Source organism: Mesocricetus auratus, unplaced genomic scaffold (assembly GCF_017639785.1).
Source record: "Mesocricetus auratus isolate SY011 unplaced genomic scaffold, BCM_Maur_2.0 Super-Scaffold_100004, whole genome shotgun sequence".
NCBI lineage: Eukaryota > Metazoa > Chordata > Mammalia > Rodentia > Cricetidae > Mesocricetus > Mesocricetus auratus.
In genome coordinates, this window is record NW_024429189.1 from 31,296,349 (window position 1) to 31,310,965 (window position 14,617).

At 39.3% G+C, this 14,617-nt stretch overlaps 1 protein-coding gene and 1 pseudogene across 3 annotated transcripts in view; both read right to left on the bottom strand.

Moving 5' to 3' along the window:
* Window positions 1-472, bottom strand: part of LOC101843933 (fibroblast activation protein alpha) — a 73,220-nt gene extending 72,748 nt beyond the window's left edge. The window contains exon 1 of one of the 3 annotated variants that reach the window (XR_005877158.1): window positions 248-463. Coding sequence is in view for 1 of the 3 variants with exons in the window: in XM_040745455.1 (XP_040601389.1) it covers window positions 248-253 (6 nt within the window). In the remaining 2 variants the exon portion in view is untranslated. Of the gene's footprint in view, window positions 1-247 lie in introns of all 3 variants that reach the window. The other 2 variants (XR_005877159.1, XM_040745455.1) reach the window with 2 other exon arrangements.
* Window positions 473-6,574: 6,102 nt separating this feature from the next.
* LOC121140151 lies at window positions 6,575-13,823 on the bottom strand (annotated as a pseudogene).
* Between the last annotated feature and the right edge of the window lie 794 nt (window positions 13,824-14,617).

Sequence of the window (14,617 nt, forward strand, 5' to 3'; positions counted from 1 at the left end):
TCCTATTTCTCCTCCCCTACAAAGCTTGCGATTGTGTTCCGCTGATCTGGCGGTAATTGCTGGAACCTTTCCAGTTCTGCTAAAACAAATGTTTCTACAGTGTATTTAGAGCCCCTTTCCAATCCTAACACACGCCAGGAAGCGATACTCACAACAGACCCTCACCTTTAAACAATAGAAAACTCTGACAATACTCAGCCAAGGCTGCCTCTAGGCTGTGGTAATCCCCGAGTCCACAAGCACTAACCTTCATTTTCCCAGATGTTTTTGAAAGTTAGCTGATTCTCACTGCACTGCGCGGGTCACCGCATCTGTGAAAACCGTTGAAAAGAAGCAAGTCTGTCTTCCAGTTGGAAACTGGAGTCAGGACCTGAGGGCTTTTTTTTTTCCTTTCCACGGACTTTTGACTACTGTGCCAAATTTCGAAAGATTTCTGTAAAATTAGAAACAGATTTTGGGGGCGTTCTTGGCCTTTAAATGAACTGTGAGTGGCTCAAGGGAGGCTTTATAGTCCTCCTATCCTTGTAAATTCTACACCAACATCTGCTTATGGTGTCATACAGAGGTTGTTTTATTTCACTTTTTTTTTTTTTTTTTTTTTTTTTGGTGTTCAAGTTTGTGTTTCATTTTCTCCTGGAAATAGCTCAAGTCACTTTGGTGGCAATGTTTTCTATACTCCTCCCATTTGAAGCTGAAAGGAGGAGTTTCAAATAAAGAAACTTTCTGATGGATGCACCATCCATATCTAACTATTAGGAAGGGAAGAACATTGGAACCGATTGCGGCTTTGTGAGAAATGCATGGTGTAAGCTGTACACTTTCCTCTTAGGAGCCCGTAAGGTGCAGCAGACAGAAATGTTTTTCTTTCTGCACAATTTTCTTTGTCCATATAGCACCATATGCACTCTCAGTAAATACAGAAGTTTAAAAATTCAACTGTCTAAACCCACGGCTGCTTTCCTTTGGAGAAACGAAGCGCCATCTGTTGAAATGTAGTATGGGTTAGGTGTGTTTGCACAGGCTAGAAAGATGGAAAGATCAGTGGGAATAATTTACCAGCAGACCTTTGGGAGAATGGAAATGGCTTTGCAAGAGTGATATTTTTTGCTTTGCTCTCAGAATAACTTCTGAGAAAGGAGAACATTTAGTAATTATAAAGACCTTAAAATAAATTTTAAAAAGGCAAGTAAAAAGAGTTGTCATGTGTACTTCATTTTGACTAAGTCCACATATTTCAAAATGATTGGTCATCTTGGCTGATCAGTAAAATGACTGATGGGATACACACACACACACACACACACACACACACACACACACACTACACACTACACACCACACATACACATACACACTTTTTTTGGGGGAGGAGAGGCCATCTCTCTGGACCAGAGCAATTCCCTAGGGCGGATTCTCTGTTTCCATGCAGATACAGTTGCTGATTTCCCCCAATGGCTTTCTTCAGAAGTGTGTAGTGTCCTTTGTCTGACTATGCCAAACTTCATGCTGATCTTTAATGAACTGTTTATGGAAAGTAATGAGGAAGCATTACTGGAAGATGTTGCCGTTTGCCTTAGTTGACTGTTCCAGTTACCACAGGAAGCTTTCTCCACCATAAACCAGGACAGTGGCTTGTGAACTTCCTCTCAGACATTCTCCAGACAGCCATCCCCAAATTCCAGCCTCCTGAAAGTTCTACTAAGGAAAATGAGTCATTAGCACGTACTGGCAGAGAAATGTACTTACAGCCCTCAGCAGCTTTGGGGTGAGTCCCTCTCCCTTTGCAGTTAGTGAGCTCTCACTTAACAAATGGAGGGTATCACTGAGAGCAATCACAGGTGTGCTGTGCACTTACAGATTTCTCCATGAGTCTTGATTGTGAGGCCTCAGTCCAAGATGAAACCACCAGCCGGGTCTCAAATGAGCCGCTCTCTGGAGGATTGTCTCAGATGGGTTATTTTCTTTGGCATAGCCACATAATACTTTCTCAGAAATTCTGCCCCAGCCTGCCAAACCCCACAAAGTCAGCAAGTACTTGGTAGCAAATGATTCCCAAGGCCTCCTTTTCTGGACAGAAACTGTCACCAATAAAAGATGAAGGTATAATTAAAATGCATACTGCTGGCTTTAGCAATTAAAAACACTGTCACGTGACTAGAATGAGTACCACTTAGGACTCTAGCGATGAGTGGAGGACTCATCATTAGGACTCACAGAGACTCATCAGACTGGCTTTATGAAGAAATCAGGGTGCCTTAGAAAGAGCGTTTAAGTTGGAAGTGTTAGTGTGTGGGGAAATTATAAAGATGATTAAACATTTCACTTTAGTTTGTGTTTTCCCTAGGAAGTGGGTCAAATCAGACTATAACATCTGGAAAATTATTAACTGTTTGAACTGTTTCAAGTAGAATGTGACTGGGTACAGAATTAAAGATGGACTCTTGCATAGAATTTTATGTTAGGAATATGTTTCTTATAACAGAGTTACAGATAGGTATGTGACCCAGCTTATATCCAAGCAAAGGTTTCCAAATACTTGGACATTTAACCATTTCAACAGTTTTACCTTTTTTCTCTTTTGGAGTAAAAATTAAAATACTTTTGATAAGGTTTGTGTTTTTCTTTTTTTTTTCCTACTAAGGAAACTGACTTTATAAAAAATTGCACAGTTATTATCTAGTCAATTTTTCCTGTTGGGAAAACAGACAAAGATAATGGAGAGTAGGTCTTTTTCCTCAGGGAACATATGCTCATAAAAGTAGGGAAGGAGTACCTCTGTTTATTTTTCCTTTCTGGAGATCCTGCTAAGTATCTCAAAACAAGGGCCATGTAAGGCTTAGTTTAAAATACGATGATATTCTGTTAAGCACATTGGGTAAATGAGCAATAATACATCTCAAGAATATGAACAGACCTTGCTAGAGCTATTTACTAACAGATATTGGTTGCTTACCTAAACAACTCTGTTGTAGTTTGGAGCTCAAGTAGCCTCTAGATATTCTTGTCTTGAAGAGTTAGTCCCTATTGGAACTGATGGGAGCTGTTGAAAACTATAGAAGTTTAAGCTAACCTGAAGAAGCTAAGTCACTAGGAATGTATCCTTGAAGATATATAGAGGACCTTGGCCCATTCCTGTCTCTTTTTGCTTCCCAGGTATCATGATGTGAGTAAGTTTGCAGTACCACCCTTCTGCTGTTAACTCTTTGCCCACCCCTTGGGATCTTCAGACATAATGAACATTTCTTCCCTATTCTAAACACAGTGCCTTAATATATAATTTCATCATATCTGTGTCCAAACTCATTTACTGATTATAAAACAGAATCCAGTTTAAAAATTAGACAAATTGCCCATGATTCTAACAGTGCATAGTTTCAAAAGATTACATTGATTCTTTCTGGTAATTCCTTAGTTGCTTCTAAACTAATAATGATTATTTACATTAGTGAATAGCCCACTGTTTTTCTATGGGACACACCTGGGAATGTCATGGTATTTTTTAAAATAATCATACCTAATATTTTAAATATTAAAACAATATTTTCATTTTGAACCACATCCTTGGTCTGCATCATCATTGTTCATTTCTCAGATGAACAGTCTTGCTCTACGAAGACCATGGCCACAGTATTAAGTTGGACAGAGTGTTATGAGTGATCAGAGAAATATGTTTTTTTCTGGGGGCTATGAGATCTCTCTTCAAATATGTAAGTAATTTAAGGAATTTGTCAGATTATCGTCAAAGGGATTTCTCAGATCCAAGCAAGAATGTGTCCTGACATCTTGAGAACATATAATAGCTGTCACATAGTCATAGATCTGGAAGAACTGGTGTGACATAGTGTCGGTGGAAGAGGATATCGCTTAAACTACTTTTAAAATCTAATCTAATTTCTAAAATTATGATTTTGATGTAAGGGAGAATATGAAGAAACATGTCTTTCAGTTTATAATTGTCACCCACCATGTCATAGTTAAATGCCAGGGGTTCATTATCCTATCACAATTAGAATGAGTTCTGGAAGCAGGGGGAATTATCTGTCAAATACAATTAGAAAGAAAATAAATAATTAATTACCTTCTCTGGTACGGACACAGAGACTCAGCAGATGAGGCAATGCTTCGATGAAATTTATGTTGTATTTCATTGTTTTTTTTTCCTTGGGTTTGGAACTCACCCTGTAGCCCAGGCTAGCCTCAAACACCTCATCTTTCAGATTCTGCTTCCTGTGGGAGCTGAGACCATAGGAATTTACCATGACTGTCTTCAGTGATATTTCAAATCCAGTTCCTTTTAAGTGGTTCATCAATGGGAGGATTAATCAGACAGTATAAATTGCACCTCAGGTGGTTCAGCTCATAAAATATACCATTTCACTAGCTTGTGAAGTTAGAGAAGACTACGGGTAGTCAGTGGTCATTGATGATTTTTTTCTCAGCCTGACTTTTCTTTATAAGCACCTTACTATTACCATCTCAGTTCACCCTCAGAGCTTACTGTCTTTATTGTCCTCATTTTACAGGTGAGAGCACAGATGCATGGGAAGTTTAAGCAGCTTTCAAAAGTGGTGTAGATTGGACCAAAAACAAGGAGTCTATAAGGCAATTTGACTGATCCACACCACGCTTTTAGCTGGAGAGTATCTGGGGCACATGACTGGATTGTATAATTAAGACTAGAACTGGGAGGTGAATAAAAACAGAAGGAAGACTTTGGATTAGCTAGTACACTAGAACTTTTCATTAATTGAAATGCACATGTCATCAAGTGGGAATGAGAGAGCTTTCACTAAACAGCAGTAGGTTTCAGCTAAGAAACAAGTCCTCACTGACCAGGGCAAGTGTAGACTCAAAGAAATGAGTGGTTAAGAGATAAAACACTGCCAATAACTGCAGGCAGAGGAGAGCTGTCTTGAGTTGCATTTGCAAATCAAATTCTTTATAAAAGAGTTGGAGAAATGGGAGTTCAAATTGGCAAGCTGAACAATATGCATTGGTATTTCATTCATTAGAGTGTAATATAGAGGAAAGGAGATCAGTCAGGTAGCAATGAAGAAAGTGGGGGAGGTGTCATTGGATAGAAGATAAACACCTCTCCCAGACACACTTAGAAAGGGAAGTGCTTTGTCTGGAAGAAATGAGGAACACCGGAACTGACGTGGCATTTGCAACAGAGGGTGGGAGGGTGAGATGGAGCTGAAAAGAGGGCTAATTGGATACTAATATATGGACATTTTTGCTTTTGCTTGCAGAGGAATGTGAGGCTTGGCATCACTGTCAGGCCGAAGCAGATTTACTTTCCAATGATATCAAGGCGTTACTAGAGGAGTATCAAGGAGCCAGCACACCAGAGCCAACCCATCCTCCAGCTTCAGGACTTCATCTGTAGCTTTAATTTGCCATCCACATATGAGTGTGTCCCCATACTAATTTTCATATCTACTCTAAGATATCTAGGTAAGAAAGATAATTTTATTAAAACAAGACAAGTTAAATATCTAAAGTGTGAAAGAAAAAATGAGCAAAAGAAAGTTCAATATGCGGAAGGAAAGTACATCCAAAGGGGGGTAAAAACAAGAACAAATGACTGTCAAATAATCCCATGGATTGTTTCAGGCATTTTTAATGAAACCTTGCTGAATCCCCTCAGTTATAGTAAGTCCAATCATTACTATCATTTAAATGCAAGATTATGAGAAAATAAATTTTTGATTATAAAAATCTTTATGATGGAGAATTTTGTGTACCATTACTTCTGTGCTCCTCCAGAAAAGTTAGCTCTTGAATCCACAGTAAGAGCAGCAATAAAAATCAGTCCTTATCAAAGTAGGCAAAAATCATCTTATCTCTTAAGAGTCTGAAAAGACCAAAAAAAAATCAAAAGAAGAATAACTCTATCAACTATCTATCATCTATCTATCTGTCTATCACCTATCTATTCACCAACCTATCATATATAATCTATCTTCTATTTATCTGCCTATCAATCACCTATCATTTACCCATCTACCTATTAATCATCTATTATATATTTCTTTTCTCTACCTATTATATATCTATGCATGTATTTATAAAACTGTCCCTCTTCTATTTACCTATTTTTTGTCTATATATCTATCATACAGATCAACCTATCTATCCATCTGTTATCTATCTATATAGGCTACTATCCATATATAGCAAAGGTGGAATAGTGTAATAGAGCCCTTAGTAGGCCCCCAGACCTTAGCACAACTGACTCCATGACAGAAGTCCCATTCGGGCTGTAAAACTCAGCTTAACAGACAATACCACAAGACAAAATGAAAACAAAGGCCTAATGCCTCAAAGTTCATAATTCTAGAAACATATCTAAATGTACTAACCTTGACTTTTGGCTTCTGTATTTCTGCTTCTGGCTAACTGTTCTTGTTAACTGAAGTATTTCAACCCAGAATATGGTTGGTTTTGTTTTTGTTTGGTGTGTGTGTGTGTGTGTGTGTGTGTGTGTGTGTGTGTGTGTGTGTGTGTGTGTTTAAAAATTCACCCTGAGAAAGGTTTAGGACTACCGTGGGATCCTAAGCACCCAGTATAGTTAGTTGAAAACCTTCTGGCTAGTAAAGACTTTCTGTTGACTTAAATCCTTGTCGGAGCAGTCTTCTCTTGTAGATACTCTACAATAGATAGCGTGATAGAAAAGATAAGTGACACAGAAAAAAACACTCAGGGAGTTCAAGGACTAAAAGTCAAAGGTAAGCATTTCAAGAAGTAATTCTATGCTGTTATGGAAAAAAAATGAACAGATCCTGACCTTAAATGACATGTAATGTCCAGAAGGCTCCAGGAAAGAAAAAGAGAGAAATAAGAATGCACAGTCTATGAATAAAGAAACAGTAAATCTGCTGAAGTTCTTGCTCTAATGTCCTGTTTTTAATAATGCCTTATTCCATATTTAAAACCAGCCCCTATTTCTTTTAGCATTGGGAAAGAAGGCAGAGGCAGAAAAATTACCAGATTCAGGACAGCTTGGGTTACCTAGGAAGTCCCAGGCCAGAGTAGAATGCATAGCAAAGGTATATTGAAAATATTAAACAAACATCCCACCAAATCCCAAATGATGATAATAAAATAATTGGAAAAATAATTAACATTAAATAAAATATAATATAATTGACCACTCTTAGGGGTTCTAGTGCAACTTAGTAGTAGTGTACTTGCTTCATAAGTCCAAGGCCTGGGTTCAGTCTTCAGTACTACAAAAATAAAAAGAAATACATATATATATGTATATATATATATATCATAAGTAAATACAAACGAAACAGACCTTTTTAGCTCCTTATATTTTCTTATTCTTTCTAGCCTGCATTGAACTGATCACTTGCCAATATCCTGTAACATGCTCACTTATTTTCTTGATTTCTTCTTGGCTCTTTGCCCTACATATTTCCATCAGACAAATCTTCAATTTTACTCACGTGCCCAGGGTTCAGGGACAACATTAGCATAAAACATGTATGGAATAAATACTCATGACCCAGTGAATTAGGGAAGGAAGGCAGAGAGGAAGAGATCTGTCCTGGTTTCCAGTGGGTCCAGCTTTGACAACACTAAAGGGGTCGCGTCCAGGAGTGGTTGGTAAATGCTCAAGTTTATTTCTGAGATGCAATCAGATATCAGTCATTGTTATCCCACAATGGTCATGTAATCCTGCGCTATTGCATCCAGGTGCCTTTCAATGAGGATTTCAGGGTTTACATTCTAAGTGGAGCATTAGTAAGAGGAGACTTTCCTGCAGTTATTCTGGTATGTTCCCCTGAGAACAGAGGAAAGCTTACCAGCTATTTATTGGAAGTATCTCTTATGGATTAGCAAAGTGAGAATTATCCAAACTCCATGTCTCCTTCTTCATCTTTTTTTTTTACTTTTATCTGCATTTATTTTATGCTGAATTTGTTCCCGTGCCATAAGTTTTTGTTTCTTCAGTTTCTTCTGGGATATCTTTTTCTTCTGTGCCACCTCCTCTTCTGGCTTTGGAACAATCTGTTCCTTTTCCGTGAGGATCATCTTGATGTTCAGGGGGAGAGGGAGGGGGGGCTCATGTATGGGTTAATCCGGCTGTGAGCTCTGTAAGTTTGTCTACGCATCTTAGATGCTTTGTTCACCTGGATGTGTTCGGTGACCAGAGGATCTACATCTAGACCCTTAAGCTCAGCATTACTCTCTGCATTTTAAGCATGTGCAGAAAAAATTCAGTACTCTTTTTTGGCCACTGACCCTGTGTCCAGCCCCACTGTTTGGCCTGGGCGCACCTGCTGTCTCCACCATTGTACCGCCGGAATGGCATACATTGCTTCTTCAAAGTGACATCTTTCAAGTAGTTGGTGGCTTTCCCGATATGCACGCCCTTGATGGCCTAGGCAGTTTCATGGGTATTCTTAAAGTGAACCCAGAGATTTGAATGTCTTGACTTGCATGATTTTGTAGGGTTTTCTGGGTCAAGAGAGTAGCAAACCACCTTCACAGGTTACCACAGGTTGCTTACAGGAAGAGCCAGTGTCTCCTTCTTACGACATTTTAATTAGTGAAATTTCAGTAAATGCACAATCTAGAAAACAATACTGTGAGTCTAGCAACTAGGACATTTAAAGATGTATAATCATACTAAAATACCATTTTATCATAAAATCAACCATTTGATTGATTTTTACAAGAGGTAGAAACCTGTAAAATTATTTTGTAGCTCAACATGCCAGACTGTGTGGTGATTTTTTAGGGCATGATTTTCCTTGATTGCAGTGGATGACTTGGCTGAACCATGCCCAGCCGTTATGGTGTTACACAGGGCACCTCTGTAGAGTCTTTGAGGCCATCAGGTCCTAGAGTCTGTGGAGGGGTTGGGTTTTCCTCCCTTCCACTCAAACTCTGACACAGTTAAGGGCTTCATTCCCTGCAGCTCCTCTTCCAGACTCATCCTAGTAAAAGTATTCTTAGTGGGGTCTCCGTTATGAGGAAGGATGGGGAAGCAGCACGGTGAAGAATGGGAAAAGTGAGAGATCTGGTCTCCATAGCCAACACAACTCTGGCATTGGTTCTGGTATATTATCCTGGGACAGGAATTCCTATGGGAAGATCAAACCAAGCTTTAAGATAAAGGGTATCTCTGTATCTCCACTCAACTCCCTGAAAGGGCTGTCAACCTAAAGTCTTCGGGAGTTCTGCAGTGAATACAGTAGTCTTTAAAGGGAAGGCAGAGCACGACAAACAGCAGTGTTGTGATAAAAATAGAGTGTCTGGAATGGCACAACTCTCTCACGGAAGTAAAATAGGTGAGAATTGCATTAGAGGATAAGGCACTAATGTTAACAGGCAAATCTGACACAAACCATGGAGCTTGGGGGACTATAAGGAGAGCTTTGTGCCCCTTCTGCTCTCTGTCATCAGATGATACTGAAACAAGGCATCCACCCCACAGCAAATGACTTTACCTTAGGCTTAAGGCCTCTAGAACTCTGAGAAATAAACTCTCATTGCTCTTATATTTCACAGCCTTATGCATTTGTTAGAGCAGTGGCAGCAGACACAGACAAGCTCTTTGCCCAGATTCTCTCTGCATGACCTAGGTAACAGTACCTGAGCCAGATAGTTTACAGCTGCCACCCTGTAGGCTCTGTCCTAGGTTCTGCCAAATGCCTCAAATAGCACCATTCCCCTTTGGGGGTGGCTTGAAGCCAAGTAAGTGAGGAGTGTTGGGACTCACAAGTCTTTCTCCACTTCATTTCTGACAACTGTGAAGGGGCATCCCAGCTCCTGGAATCCTGGTGGGGCTGAATGAGGCCCCCTCTAAGATTGCCCCGCAGTCTAGATTTTTGTTCTGCTACATTGGGTCTCCTTCACCTCTCTTCAGGGAACCAAGAACAATGCCTCTCCCCACTTGAATACACAAATAAACCCTGAATACGTTGCTCCATCTTAGGGTCTGTGTACAATGAACTCTGCTTAAGAGAGAACGTTGTCTCTCTCTGTATCTGAGGCAGGAGTGTAAGCAGCTTGGTGTTGGGGGAAGAAAGAGCTAGACTTTGTCTCATTTCTGTATCTTGTAACTAAACTTCTCCGTATATAGGCAGGGCCACAGTTCCTTCCGACCCTTCCTCTTCTTGCTCCTTCACTGTTATTGCTTTCCCCTTTTCTGTATATTCACTTCCCTAAACACCACAATAACAATGGAAGAAATAGTGCCAGTGGCCATGTCAGAGGAGCAGTAGGCGACAACTGACTTCAGGAGATTGATCCACCAGAATGCAAGGCACCCGACGGGTTAATCTCGGGTAGACAAGGACACAAGGGATTTGGCTCCAGAATGTTTCTTGCTACTACTACTGCGCCTTTATATGTTGGCCACTGCCATTTTTCTCTGGTAACTGGCACAGGGTGGATGGGTGTTGTAGTGGGGGTATCCCCACGGCCTTTAATGTAGTGTGATTATCTCATGCAAATATTCTGTTTCACTGGGTATTTTTACCTGTGGATTATTATGAAGATTTTTCCTAAGCTACATGTACTGTTTAAGTGAAGTAATGATTTTATTCAATGATAGCATTAGTTTAATTAGGATTTTCATGATTGAGGTCTTTAAATAAATACAGTAAGGGATTAAGATAGATGTTATTTTAGTGAGAAAATTAATATAGGCAAAGACGGGATATAGTGTTGTCCCTGACCCTGATAAATCAGGGGCTGCAGAGGATAGAAAATAAGAAGAAGGAAGTGTCACACAGCTAGGACTTACGAGTTTCTCTTGAGGAGTCATACACATTGTTGCTTAGGTTAATGATTTAGGAAGCAATCGATTTCCAGAAGCCAGGCTAGCTCAGGTTCTTAATGTTGGGAGATATGTTCACAGGTTTCAGTGTTCATCATAGTTTTAAAAAAAGCATTAAGTAATGATTAAGCTTAGGTTAAGATGTTCTTGCTAATATCTTTGAGGTAGAAAATCTTGGGGAACAATTTAAAGTTTAGAAAGGCACACTTTTAATAGTTGAGTGAGGGACTCATTGAGGTCAAGGGACAAGATAATGGCAGCCTGGCTATTGCTGCTGATGTACCCTTATTGCTAGCATCAGTTGGTAATCAAAGGTGTTGATTAATTCCTTGCACTCATTTCTGCCTTCAAATTCCTAGTATTAAAAAAAACTGTTGATGAGTGGGTACACACACTATGGATTTAAAGTAGAGCTTACTGATTGTTTTTCAAAACAAAGTTTATATTAGTGATTCTTTTAATTTTTTATAAGATTACCTTCTTAGATAAATAATAAAGTGATTGATCCTTTCTTTGTAACTTTGAAATGCAGCCTGCCAAGAAAAGGACTGGCTGAGAAAAATACCTTGCTTACTTACATTTCGTTAATCTATAACAAGTTGCTTGGTCATGAATGTAATTGGGTTCTTTGGACTAATTTGTTTTTCATATGTAATATGTAAAATATTTAATCATGTAAGGGATAGAGAAAGCATGTTTATTTTTAATTGTATTCATTTAGTCATTCACTTAAAAATGGAGTATAATCACACTATAATTTTTATATTGCTTGAAAGATTCTGCTGGGGTATATAATCTGTAAGGAAAAAAAGATACAGATGGAATACATAGGGATAGGAGTAAGAAAAGAAACAAAGAAGATGAAAGAGATGATAGAAAGACCCTAAAGACGTGTGTGTGTGTGTGTGTGTGTGTGTTTCCTTTTTTTGCTGCCCCAGAGAATTAAATTTTTCCCTGCTTGCTGGCAACCAGAGAATTGTTTTACTTCCTCAGATGGAAAAGTCAAATTGAATGATTAATTCGCTGACTCCATAGCTCCACCTCAATTCCTGAGTTGCCGAAGGCTGGCTCAAAACATTCAGTTATGGCATTGGGTTGAAGTGTGAGACAATTATCGCCAGACTAATTGGTCATTAACAGAGAGATTGTTAAACTCCATTTAACTTGACAGGACTTAAGAGTCCTTGTCACCTAACAAGATGCACCTTGGGTTGTGTTTATGAGATCATACCTAAACGAATAAAGAGGAGAAAGAAACATGAGTGCTAGCATTCCTTTCTACCTGCTTCCTACAGAGGGACACAGTGTGCTCACCTATTTCACACTCTGGCCATCATGGTGGATATATTTCCTCTTCCTAAGGGAATTTCTATTAAACGATTAGACAAAATAAACCCTGTCTTTTCTAGGGTCGTGAATCCCATCTGTGCAGGCAGAGATCTTAGGACTTTGTATGGCCCCATCTCAGTATGTGTAAATTAGGTTTTAGATCCTAACAAGAATTTGGGGGGAGACTTTAAGCCACAGGGACTACAATATTGATTACAAAATATTACTCAGTGTTTGGTGGGAAAAAATGTGCACAACTGGAACAAGAAAGCTAACAAGAAGAGAAAAATAAAAGACTAGAGTTAAACAGCCTTCAAGGAGTGAATTGAAGAGCTCACATTGAAAACAAACTCTATACCTGTCTTTTGTAAAGTTTCTAGAACTGCAGCATCCACCTCCATGGCCACCAGACACACATGCCTACTGAGTGTCTGCAGAAAGACTGTATCAAATGAGCTGTATAAGTATAAAATACATACCATCTTTTGAAAACTTGCAAAAAATAAAATAGTATACATTATCTTAATGATTTCCACCTTGATGGTGTGCTAGTGAGTACAATAAACAAGTTTTAAATTTTTCTCTATTTAACTTTAACAGATAGCCAGGTGATAGTGGTACAAGCCTTCAATTTTAGCACTTGGGAGGCAGAGGCAGGTGAATCTCTGAGTTTGAGGCCACCTGGTCTACAGAGCAAATTCCAGGACAGCCAAGACTATACAGAGAAAACCCTGTCTCAAAAAGCCAAGCCCCGCCCTCCCAAAGAAAGAAAGATAAAACTATTAAATTGTTCTTGTTCTAGAGGATGTCTTTTCCTTCTTTCCTTCCTTCCTTTCTCCCTTTATTATTTTTTCAGTGTAAGGGATCAAAGCCAGGGTGCCATGAATGCTGAGCAAATATCCTACCACCAAGCAGCATCCTTAACCTTAAAAGAATCTGGAAGACTATGGACACCCCCATGGAGGGCCTCACCTTCCCTGGGGGAATGAGGGGATAACGGGGGGGGGATGGGGGGGAGGGCACGGGAGGAGGGGAGGGAAAGGGAGAGGGACCTCGTACTGACTTGTGAAGCAACCTTGTTTCTTATCTAAATTTAAAATGGAAAATAAAAAAAATTAATAAATAAAAAAAAAAAGAATCTGGAAGTCATGATGGCATCATTCTGGAGTTTCGGAATGTTAGCCCCAAACACTTTGCTTGACTGTTGAGTCACTGCCTTAGTCAATTTCTGCTGCCTTAGCAAGACACTGCACACTGGGTAGCCAAAGTGATGGAAATGTGTCCCCCAAACAGACAATGCTGGAGACTGTAAGTCAAACACCATGGTATGAGTATGGCTGGGTTCTAGTGAAGGCTCTCTTCCAGCCTTATAGATGGTTGGCTTTCTGCTCAGTACTTAACAGTAGGAAGCTGCAGCTAATTTCCTTTCATTGCTAGATTGGAAATGGACACAGGGTGTTACCAACATCCACTGGCCACTTATACTGAGAAGTGGAGTCCTTAGGAAACCAATGGTTGGCCTCATTGACAACTAAAAGAGATTCTGACTCACTTTAAACCCTTTCCTCAAGGCAAGAGAATTGCATATACCATAAGCCAGTGTGCCTAGACTAGGAAACAGCTGTAGCTCATCGAATCTGTTCTCGGGTGCAATGAAATAGTGATTCCATATGCCAACAACATGAGGACACATGGCATCAATGACAGCCAAAAAGAACTATGAGTCACGTTTAGGGCAAAAATAAGGTAATGCAAATAAATTACTTGTATTTGTTTCTATCACCAACTGTGCTGCACTTTTGTATTTATTTTGTGTATTGCCATCAATTTCCTGCCAACAGTATTTTCTTTAACTAGTGATTTTATTACAGAAGCATCCAGAACCACTCATTACTTCCATTCCCACTGCCAATGACCAAGTCCAGATTTCTGTTACCTCAGCCAGGATGATTCCTTCCAGCTCCTTTCTTCATCTTTTTCTTTCCAATTTTTCCCTCTCTTCAATCTATGATTTTGCCTGTTAACTCCTTGTAGGTCATCTTTTCCAAAACATGTCATTTTCCTGCTCAAAGAAACTAGAATAACAAGAAACATGTCATTTTCTTTTCCTAAAACATGTCATTTCCTAGCTTAAGAAACTAGAATGACATCATATTGTCCAGACAGTATGGTAAGCCCAGACACAGTATGGCACTCCATCAAATCCAGACACAGCATGGCATTCCAATAGACGTGTAAAATATGTTAGGCTTTCTTCTTCTGTCTTTCTCATTTAGAACACACTTCCTACCCTAATCTACTCTTGAAATTGTATTGAATTAATATATATGGAACGTTAAATATATATGGTATTGCCTAAATTGCTTACTTCTATTCCAGAAGCATTTCTCGAATAATCCAGAGCATCTTTTTAGTGGGTTGCTGGCTTTTCTTGTGACACTTGTACTGGATGTGACACTCTCTTGTATGCTCATCTTCTATCTGATA